The sequence below is a fragment of the Microcaecilia unicolor genome, chromosome 5 (assembly GCF_901765095.1).
Source record: "Microcaecilia unicolor chromosome 5, aMicUni1.1, whole genome shotgun sequence".
In the NCBI taxonomy this organism is placed as follows: domain Eukaryota; kingdom Metazoa; phylum Chordata; class Amphibia; order Gymnophiona; family Siphonopidae; genus Microcaecilia; species Microcaecilia unicolor.
The window spans coordinates 227,692,152-227,703,742 of NC_044035.1; the positions used below are offsets into that span (position 1 = coordinate 227,692,152).

Genomic DNA, 11,591 nt, shown 5'->3' on the forward strand with positions numbered 1-11,591 from the left:
ATCTGTGTTTGTGAAAAAGACATGGCTTTCGGTTGGCATTGACTGTGCAGGATCGACGATCTGTACTAATCTGTCTGTTTTTGTTTTACAATAGGTGAATTGATGTTCTAGTGCTCACTGTAGTGTTTAAGATGATTTCCTTTTCCTTGTGTGACTCGTACAAATTACTGCTTATGGTAGGGACGGGTAGGGACGGCCCCTGCCTGAGCGGCACGCAGAAAAGCAGCACACCTGAGCGGCTGACCACCCGAGCCGCTCAAACATCCCTGCCCGCGACCTGATCGAACGTTGGGATCTGAGCGATCCCATCGGGAATTCGCCAACAAAACCACCCAATCACCCCGAGGAGGTGGAATACCATCCTCGGTTGATACCGCAACCCAGCGCAGCCCGAGAACGGCGATCGAGGTTCAAGGACGGAGATCCGGGAACCACATGGAAGACAGGCCCGGGATCCCGACCCGCTAGGAACCACGAACCGACCTTCCCCTGCCACCCAACTGCCACAGGAAGAGCGAAAGCAAGGACAGCCGATCCCTCGTTACCCGAAGTAGCGACCATGGCAGGAGAGGACTGAATCAGCGAGAACCCAGCTGACGAACCGAGCCAATATCACCTGACTGTCGCCCAAGAAGGGAAGGCAGGCAAATTCCCCACAGAGGCAAACGCCGGAGCCAAGACTAGATCGATCCCACTCAGACCAGCAGACCAACATACCAAACTGCTCCCGCCTCACCCCCACCTCGCCGCTCAGCCACCTGGACCAGCAACGGCGAGAAGAGAACTCTCCCTGAGAACCATACAACAACCTCATTATCACTGCCGCATTGAATCCCTCGCTGGCCCTTTCCATGCCGATCCGGCGCGGGGGAGGCCCGGGGCTGATCCTAGCTGTCTGCTGCCGCGTGGCTGCGGCCTATCCCCTTTGCCGTCGGCCTGTGCTTGCTGCACTGGTCGTGCCCCGAGGTCCTGTGCGCTGCAGCCGTGCTCCCTGCCGGAACGGCCTGGGCATGGATCGCGGACCACGGGACCGGGACCCATCCTGCGGTGGTGTCGGGGTGCGACAGGAGCGGGACAGGAGCTAAGGAGGCCGAGAGGAGGCAGAGTCCACCAGCCCCAGCTTGTTCTAGCCCGCCCATCCAGCGACCGGGCCGACTGGGTAAGAGACAGAAGCCGAGCCCGCCTGATCCAGCTGCTTCTCCCTGCTCGTTCCAGTCCATCTGCTCCAGTCGCTCCAGCCCGCCTGATCCAGCTTCTCCCTGCTTGTCCCAGTCCAGCTTGCTCCAGTCCACCTGATCCAGCATCTCCAGTCTGTTCCGGTCCGCCTGATCCAGCTTCTCCCTGCTAGCATGTTTCTGCCCTAGTGTGTTCCAGTCCGCCTGCACCAAGCCTACTCCTGTCCGCATGATCCCATCTCGTGATCCCAGCTTGTTCCAGTACGCCGATCCCAGCTTGTTCCAGTACGCCGACCCAGCTTCCCCTGCTTGCTCCAGTGTTCCAGTCAGGCTTCTCCCTGCTTGTTCCAGCCCATCTGCTCCAGTACACCTACTTGCTCCAGTACACCTGCTCCAGCCTGCCTACTCTGGTACACCTGCTCCAGCCTGCCTACTCCAGTACATCTGCTCCAGCGTGCTCCGATCCACCTGAACCAGCTTCTCCCTGCTTGTTCCAGTACACCGGCTCCAGTCTGCCTGAACCAGCTTCTCCCTGCTTATTCCAATACACCTGCTCCAGCCTGCCCGCTCCAGTACATCTGCTCCAGCGTGCTCCGATCCACCTGAACCAGCTTCTCCCTGCCTGTTCCAGTCCATCTGCTCCAGCCTGCTTGCTCCAGCTTCTCCCTGCTCATCTGCACCAGCTTGTTCCAGCCTGCCTGCTAGCTTGTCAGCCCTTATCTGCTCTCCAGAATCTCCCTGCTCGTTCTTGTCCACCGGTTCCAGCTTGCCCCAACCCGCCTACTAGCTTGTCAACCACTGATTTACTTGCCTACCTACTAACTTGTCAGCCATTGACCTACCTACCCCCCCAGCCTCTCCCTGCTCATCCCTGTCCATCCGCACCAGCTTGCTTCAGCCCGCCTGCTAGTTTGGCAGCCACTGCCTCACTTGCCTGCCTGCTAACTTGTCAGCCATTGACTTACCTGCTCTCCAGTCCATCTATCCCTCCAATTCCAAGCCTCCAACTCTCCGCTCTATCTATCTACTTCTCACCTCAGTCTCTACACTTACACCGCAATCACTACTTATGGCCCCTGTCCACATCCTCTTCCTTGCCCTGTCCCTTCCTAATCTTTTTCCCCTCCCCTTACCGCTGTCCACTGCTGGAACTCATTGCCCACCTGTGTTCCCTCCCAACCTGCCCACTACGGCAATAGCCTATCCACCCCCATCCCTCACCACCTCACCATCTCTCTTGTCCCCCTCCTCCTTCCTAGCCCTTAATCTTCAACACCTCCTTCCTACCATTAACCCTTCACCATTCCTCCTAAGTGCACCCCGTCTTCATCGCCTTCGTCGCCCGACCTCCCCCACCCTCCTCCGCACTCTCCTGCTCCTCCTCCTGCTATCCGCAGGAGACATTAATCCTAATCCAGGCCCCCCTCACCTGTCATCCTCCTATCCACACAAACGATTCCGTGACGCCTCCAATCTCGTCTCTATTCCCCTCCTCCCCCCCTCTTCCCTCCCCTTCTCATGTGCCTTGTGGAATGCCCACTCGGTCTGCAACAAACTGCCCTTCATCCACGATCTCTTCATCTCTCGCTCCCTTCAACTACTCGCCCTAACCAAAACCTGGCTCTCCCCTGACAACTCTGCCTCAGTCGCTGCCCTTTGTCATGGAGGTTATCTCTTCTCCCACACTCCCCACCCAGATGGCCGCGGCGGAGGCGTCGGGCTACTTCTCTCGCCCTCCTGTAGTTTCCAACCCCTCCTCCTGCCGCAGTCTCACTGCTTCTCGTCCTTTGAAGCTCACTCCATCCGACTATTCCACCCATTACCACTCAGAGTTGCCGTCATCTACCGCCCCCCTGATAAGCCCCTCTCTTCATTCCTTACTGACTTCGACGCCTGGCTCACCGTCTTTCTTGATCCCGCATCTCCATCCCTCATTCTTGGTGATTTTAACATTCACATTGACAACCCATCCAACTCCTACGCTTCTAAATTCCTCACTCTGATATCCTCCTTTAACCTCCGACTATCCTCTACCGCCCCTACTCACCGTGATGGCCATTGTCTCGACCTCGTTCTCTTCTCTTCCTGCTCACCCTCTAATTTCTGCACCTCAGTCCTTCCTATCTCAGATCATCACCTAATCACCCTCACACTTAATCACCCTCCCCCTCAACCTCGCCCAACTATAACCACTACCTTCAGGAATCTCCAAGCTGTCGACCCCCCTACCCTATCCTCTCACATCTCCAATCTCTTCCCGTCCATCTCGTCTTCTGAATTTGTCAACACGGCTGTCTCTACCTACAATGAAATTCTCTCCACTGCCCTGGATACCCTAGCACCATCTGTCTCTCGCCCCACTAAGCGCATTAATCCTCAGCCCTGGTTAACCCCATGCATCTGTTACCTTCACTCCTGCACCCGATCTGCTGAACGACTCTGGAGGAAATCTCGCACCCTGTCAGAATTCACCCATTACAAATTCATGCTATCCTCCTTCCAGTCCTCCCTATTCCTGGCCAAACAGGAATATTATTCTCAATTAACCAATTCTCTTGGCTCCAACCCTCGTCGCCTCTTCGCAACCCTCAACTCCCTACTTAAAGTGCCCTCCACTCCCACCCCCCCTCACTCTCTCCTCAAACATTAGCTGACTACTTCCGCGATAAAGTGCAGAAGATAAACCTTGAATTCACCTCCAAGCCTTCTCCTCCCTGTGACTTCTTAACCCACTCCCTCAACCAACCTAACCTGTCCTCCTTCTCCTCCTTCCCTGAGATCACCGAAGAGGAAACTGCTCGCCTTCTTTCTTCCTCTAAGTGCACCACCTGTTCCTCTGACCCCATTCCCACCAATCTGCTTACCAACATCTCTTCTACAGTTAACCCCTCAATCTGTCACATCCTCAACCTCTCTCTCTCCACTGCTACTGTCCCTGACACTTTCAAGCATGCTGTAATCACTCCACTTCTTAAAAAACCATCACTTGACCCCCATCTGTCCCTCCAATTACCGCCCCATCTCCCTTCTACCCTTCCTCTCCAAATTACTTGAACGCGCTGTCCACAGCCGCTGCCTTGATTTCCTCTCCTCTCAGGCCATCCTTGATCCGCTTCAATCCGGCTTTCGCCCACTACACTCAACAGAAACAGCTCTCTCTAAAGTCTGCAATGACCTGTTCCTTGCCAAATCCAAAGGTCACTACTCCATCCTTATCCTCCTCGACTTATCTGCCGCCTTCGACACCGTCAATCATAATTTACTTCTTGACACACTGTCCTCATTTGGATTCCAGGGCCCCGTCCTCTCCTGGTTCTCCTCGTATCTTTCCCAACGCACCTTCAGAGTATTTTCTAATGGCTCTTCTTCCACCCCCGTCCCGCTCTCTGTTGGGGTTCCCCAAGGATCTGTCCTTGGACCGCTTCTTTTCTCAATATACACCTCTTCCCTGGGCTCACTGATCTCATCACATGGTTTCCAGTACCATCTCTATGCCGATGACACCCAGCTCTACCTCTCTACTCCCGACATCACAGTCGAAACCCAGGCCAAAGTCTCGGCCTGCCTCTCAGATATCGCCGCCTGGATGTCCAACCGTCACCTGAAACTGAACATGGCAAAGACTGAGCTCCTTGTCTTCCCACCCAAACCCTCCTCTCCTCTTCCCCCACTCTCTGTCTCTGTTGACAATGCCCTCATCCTCCCCGTCTCGTCAGCCCGCAATCTCAGAGTCATTTTCGACTCCTCCCTCTCCTTCTCTGCCCATATCCAGCAGACAGCTAAGACCTGTCGCTTCTTCCTCTATAATATTAGCAAAATCCGCCCATTCCTCTCTGAACAGACCACCCGAACCCTCGTCCACTCACTCGTTACCTCTCGTCTTGACTATTGCAACCTTCTCCTTGCTGGTCTCCCGCTTAGCCACCTATCCCCCCTTCAATCTGTCCAAAATTCCGCTGCACGTCTTATCTACCGCGTGAACCGATACTCTCATATCACCCCTCTCCTCAAGTCGCTTCACTGGCTCCCGATTCACTACCATATTCAGTTCAAGCTTCTCCTAATGACCTTCAAATGCACTCAATCTGCAGCCCCCCATTACCTCTCTACCCTCCTCTCCCCCTATGTCCCCACCCGTAACCTCCGCTCTCAGGACAAATCACTCCTATCTGTACCCTTCTCCACCACCGCTAACTCCAGACTCCGTCCCTTCTGCCTCGCATCACCTTATGCCTGGAACAGACTCCCTGAGCCCATGCGCCATGCGCCCTCCCTGCCCATCTTTAAGTCCTTACTCAAAACCCATCTCTTCTCCCTTGCTTTTGGCGCCTAACCACCTTCCCCATTCATGATACACTGACTACACTGACTACATAGTTTGTTACTTTTAGATTGTAAGCTCTCTTGAGCAGGGACTGTCCTTCCCCATGTTTTAACTTGTACAGCGCTGCGTAACCCTAGTAGCGCTATAGAAATGCTAAGTAGTAGTAGTAGTAGTAGTATTGTAGAATTGCTCTATAGGTCCTGAGTGTTTTGTATTCTCGGTATGCCTAGTACTGGATTTGGGGGGGGTGTTAAAAAATGACCGGCCCCGGGTGGTCAACTACCCTAGCTACGCCACTGCTCTGATCTGCAGTTAACTGTGAATAAACATGCTTTTTCAAATAAAGGACTCTTTCAAAGAGATTAGTCTTCAGGTATCATCTGGTTTGCCAAGGTTATACAGCAGCAACACGTCCTAGAGGCCTGCGTGTATGCAGGTCCCTGGAGCACTTTTAGTGGGTACCGCAGTGCACTTAAGTCAGGCGGACCCAGGCCCATCCCCCCCTACCTGTAACACTTGTGCTGGTAATGGGAGCCCTCCAAAACCCACTGTACCCACATGTAGTTGCCCCCTTCACCCCTAAGAGCTACGGTAGTGTTGTACATGTGTGGGTAGTGGGTTTGGGGGGGGTTGGGGGGCTCAGCACCCAAAGCAAGGGAGCTATGCATGTGGGAGCCTTTTCTGAAGTCCACCGCACTGACCCCTAGGGTGCCCAGTTGGTGTCCTGGCATGTGAGGGGGACCAGTGCACTACAAATGCTGACTCCTCCCACGACCAAATTCCTTGGATGTCGCCGGGTTGGAGATCGCCGGCATTTTTTTCCATTATCGCTGAAAAACAAAACCGGTGATCTCAACCCCGGCGAACTCTGGCATTTGGCCGGGCTAAACCGTATTATCAAAAAAAAAAAGTGGACTAACGTGGCTACCACACCTCTCTATGCAATAAAGGAAACTTCAGAAAATAAAGAGACTTCAGGTGTGTTCTGGTGTGCCAAGGTTATACTTCAAGATATTGAGACTTTACAGTTAACAAGTCTTAAGAGGCTTGACAGTTGTTGCTATTCGGATTAGAGCATCTGAATATTGAGACCAGTGGAAGGTTTTTTTTGCTTTAATAATAATATAAAATGTTGACAAATAATTTGGAGGGGTTTGTGGCCAATAATTAAAAAAAACAGAAAAAAAACTGTGTGGGACATCAAAAGTAGCAGCACAGAAGAGGCTGTTGAAGATTGACCATAAAAAAATTTCATCAAAGATCAAACTTTTTTCCTTATTAATGTAAACCAGATGTTAATATACAGCACCATGTAAAACATCATTAAAAAGTGATCTGGCAATGTTTAGGTCTTTGCCTTGGAGTAAAAACATTTAGTTGGGGGTGAAGCTGGGGTGGAGCTTGACCCCCCCCCCCCCCCCCCCCCCCTCCCAAAGAAAAAGATGTTCTGCTACCTGGCCTGATCTAAGCTGATCTGATAGCAATGGATGACAGTCTCTTGCATGATTTGAACTTTATACTCCATTATGCATTTGAAGTGATTGAGTGTGTAGAAAGTTTTAGATTTTATTCGATAAACTTAGTAGACAAAAATTATGAATTGGAAGCTGAAGCTCAGACTCCGTCTCATTTGCCACAAATCCTTTGAATACTGATGGAATAATTTAAGCCAGATTCTGAAAGGGATGGGAGGATAATACAGAGCATGACTTTTCGGCACTGCTGTTTGTGCGCATTCATGACTTTTGGGTACTGCCATATTGGCACCAGACTTTTGGACACCCCAACAGGCAGCATCTAAAAGTCCTCTGAGATGGGAGCCGGCAGAGGCACAGTGCTGCGGGCGGGATGCTGCTTGGAGCATAAAGGAGATTATAGCTGCCCCAGGAAGTGCCTGTGAGAGAGGACGGAACAGGCAGCGTCCTCCCTCACAGGCACTGCCTAGGGAACTATGATCTCCTACTCTGAGGATCACTGCTCCAAGGGAGATTATAGCTGCTCCAGACAGTGCCTGTGAAGGAGAATGCTGGCCCATCCTCTCTCACAGGTACCACCTGGGGGACAGCTAAGATATTATACTCTGAAGACCGCCTGCCTGCACCACTGTGCATCTGCCAGCTCAGATGGCCTCCGGCTTGAATCGCAGTCAGGACTTTTAGACATCTCCCATTTGAGGGCCCAAAAGTCCAGTGCCAATGTGTGTAGGTGCCCAAAGGGCCGTGCCAATGTTTGTAGGTGCCCAAAGCAGTGCTCAAAGTCCTGCTTCAAGGATAGTGAAGTTCTCTAATAGCTGTTTATTGGCAGATATAAGTTATTTTCTTCTGTAATTTGTCTTTGTCTGTTTCAGATGGCTCAGCGTAAGGCTACAGGCATCTTCACAGTGGTGCTGCTCCTTACTTGTCTCTGCTTATACATTGAACTGAATTCTGTTGATTTCTGCATATTCTGCTACAAGTCAGAAGTGGTTTCCTTTTCTCTACCCTTCTACAATAAGAGTGACGCTTTTTTGCTTTTACCGGACATTGATTGCCAGGAGATTCCTCCTTTCTTGGTTATTCTTGTTACTACAGAACATTGGCAGCTGGAAGCTCGGACAGCGATTCGCCAGTCTTGGGGGAAAGAGAGAATAATTAGGGACAAGCGGGTGGTGTCCTTTTTTCTCCTGGGAACCCTGGTGAAACAGAACAAGAAGGCAGAAGCCAACATTATTAGTGAAAGCTTGGAGTATAAAGACATCATCCAGAAAAATTTCATAGACTCCTACAACAACCTGACATTGAAGACTTTGATGGGAATAGACTGGGTTCACCACTTCTGCCCACAATCCAGCTTTGTGATGAAGACAGATACTGATATGTTTATCAATACATTTTACCTCACAGAACTGCTTGTAAAGAAAAACAGAATTACCAATTTTTTCACTGGCTTCATCAAATCTGAAGAATATCCCATACGATTCAGGTTTAACAAGTGGTACACAAGTAAGATTGAGTATCCAGGAAAGAGGTATCCTCCTTTCTGCTCTGGTACGGGTTATGTTTTTTCTACTGACATTGCCAATCAGATCTATAAGATTTCACCTAGTATCCCTTATTTTAAGCTGGAAGATGTTTATATAGGGATGTGCCTAGACAAGCTGAGAATACAATTAGAGGAGCTTCACACCAAACAGATATTTTTCCCAGAAAAAGTGAAGTTCTCTGTCTGTCGCTTTAAAAAGATTGTGACATGTCATCATGTCCGGCCCTATGAGTTGTTACTATACTGGAACACCTTGCTGAGTTCAAAGGATGAAGAGTGTCTAGGAAAATAATGAATGAGATGCCAGTTCTATGGAGCTAAAATAAAGCCTCTAAAATTACTATATAGAGGTGGGTTGTGTAACTCTAGATTAAGTACTAGCACTGTTTTTTAATTAATGTGTATTCAGCAGCTTCGGCCATTTAACAAGGAACAGCAAAATATATATACAAGTAACACCTGTGTTGCAGCTCTTACATATAGGTTAGGCCTGTTTTTTTCACTGGCCTTATTTATGTGTATGAGTTTTATATTCAGTGGCTGAATATTGTTGCTCAGTATAGAACTTTTTTTTATACCTACTTCAGCCCACCTCAGTTCTAGCCTTCCAGGTTATGGATATGTTTGTGTGCAACCTCATTTTACATTGAGTGTAGAGATCAGAATAGAGACATGCAGGTTGAGATCTCATCTAATGTGAACATTTATATTCCGCTTAACCATGGAATGGCTCAAGGCAAATTGCAATAAAAAAGCAAGTTGAGCTATAGTCCCAAGAATACATAAAACATTTAAAATATATATATATAAAGGACCAAGAAAGAAGAAAAGTCAACAAAGTTAAGATCATAAGAGGTATTGTTCCAAAAGATATGTTTTCAGGCATCATCTGAAGGCAAGGTAGTTTTCGATTTCTCTCTTTGTGGAAGCTTGTTTCATAAATCCGGGTCTGTCTACAATTGTTCATGATCTTGTAGTTGCTTTCCTACAGAGTGAATTAGAAGAGATAGACAAGTGTCATGAGATGAACGTGGGGACTTTATTGGGGAATACAAATAATTAGTGTACAAAGGTATTCAGGTGCTAGACCATATACAATTTTTACAAACGATAAAAGTTCAAATTTGATTCTTACGGATGCCAATGCAATTTGATAATAAATGAGGTAACACAACATCTATTGCCAACCCCCCCCCCCCCCCCCCCCCCCCACACACACACACACATCAATTTTGATGCAGCATTTTATGCAATCTGGAGTTTATGAAGCTGGTGATCTGGGAGACCCAGCAGAACAATGTTGTAGTGCTTAGTTCCAGTAGGTATTTTAGAAAAGACTCTGCTGATGCGAATCCTTTTCTAAAATAGCTGCAGGATTATATATGTATTTGCTGGCATGTGCAATGGAAGCAAATATTCTACAAAACCAAAGAGAAGAACTAATAAACTGCAACTAGCCCTAACTTAAATTTTATCTTTCTCCTCACACATTATAGTGTAAAACATGTTCACAATATGGTATGTTCTTATATATATATATATATATATATGTGTGAAAGGGAACCCTCGGAAAATACCACTGATCGGCACTATCATGAATTCTTATGCCTAGTGGCATAGCATCTCTTCATTGGGCTATCCCTTGATTCAATTTTATGGTGCTATTGCAAACACATAAGAAGTGCTCAAACTACATGTGCTCAAAACAATAAACTTATCTTTCTTAAAGTCGTGTCCGTGTCTCCTGCTGCTGAAATCCACTTAGGCTTCCCCTTATTGCGCCCGACGCCGCGGGTTTCAATGCTTTCGTCAGGGACTCGGGTTAATTGCCCACAACAGATGCACAACGGTCTGTAAACTGAGACATCGGCGCTGAATACTTGTGCTGCACTCGTCAGTTCTTTGTAGGCGCTTTTTAAAGGCTACCAACATCTGTCGCTCCAATGTGACGTCACTGTGAAAACAGAAATCCTGAACTAATAAATATAGTCCAACCAGACCCCATGGATAATGTCGTAACTGAACCAGATGGATCTTATCCCGCTACAAAAGGCTTCTCAATATGTTCTCTTTCAGTAGCAGGGATTAAAATAAAAATGAAAATAGATAGTATTAGTCCTAATCAATCACTCAACATTATAAAAGAATTGACTCAAATCATGGAATTCCATTCCACAGTTTCATTCAAGCCCTGTGGGCTAATAGTTTGTAACCTATGTATCCACCACTGCTCTCTCCTGGTTAGAATTGAAATGCGGTCCCGCCCTCCATTTGGCTCTGAAACCTGCTCTATTATGAACCATCTGAGGTCTGAAAACACATGATGATATTCTAAACAATGAGAAACCAATGGAGCAGTTAAAGTCCTTGTAGTTAAACGGCTTTTGTGTTCCACCAGACGTATTCTCATAGTTCTAATTGTACGTCCTACATAATATAGGGAACAAGGACAATATATGATGTACACAACGTACGATGAAAGACAAGTAGTCCGTTGTTCCATCCTAAACGTACATTGAGTACTTGCGTGAGTCCATTGGGACAAAGTCATAGTTTGGGTACAAAATTGGCACTGACCACAAGGTTGATGACATCCTTGATCTCTTGTTCTAAATGTCGGGGGAAAATTTGTATGAACTAACTGATCCTTAAGATTTCTACCCCGAGTGTAAGCAATACAGGGGTGTTCACGAAAGACTGGATGGAAAGTCAACACCTGCCAATGCTTATGTATTAGATGTGCCACCTCAGGGGCCAGGGTGGAAAAGCCCAATACACAAACTGTTTGTTCCATTTGTTCTTTTTGTTTATCCAATAACAGTAATGGGCGCTGGGCATACCAAGCTCTTTTATATGCTTGTTGTATACATTTCTGAGTATGCCCCCTCGCTTGCAATTTCAACATAAGGATAGAGGCTTGAACTTTAAATGCTTCATCAGTGGAACAAATTCTTCGGAGACGTAAGAACTGACCCACCGGAAGTGACCATTTCAATTTATATGGGTGATGGCTATTCCATGCGAGAAGGGTGTTGCGGTCAGTAGGTTTATGGTACACTGTTACCTGTAAT

At 48.2% G+C, this 11,591-nt stretch overlaps 1 protein-coding gene across 3 annotated transcripts in view; it reads left to right on the top strand.

Moving 5' to 3' along the window:
* Window positions 1–9,664, top strand: part of LOC115470567 (beta-1,3-galactosyltransferase 5-like) — a 136,660-nt gene extending 126,996 nt beyond the window's left edge. For all 3 annotated transcript variants that reach the window (XM_030203829.1, XM_030203830.1, XM_030203828.1), the window contains exon 2: window positions 7,847–9,664. In XM_030203829.1, coding sequence (XP_030059689.1) covers window positions 7,847–8,812 — 966 coding nt within the window. In that variant the 3' untranslated portion in view covers window positions 8,813–9,664. The remainder of the gene's footprint in view (window positions 1–7,846) is intronic.
* Window positions 9,665–11,591: the final 1,927 nt, after the last annotated feature.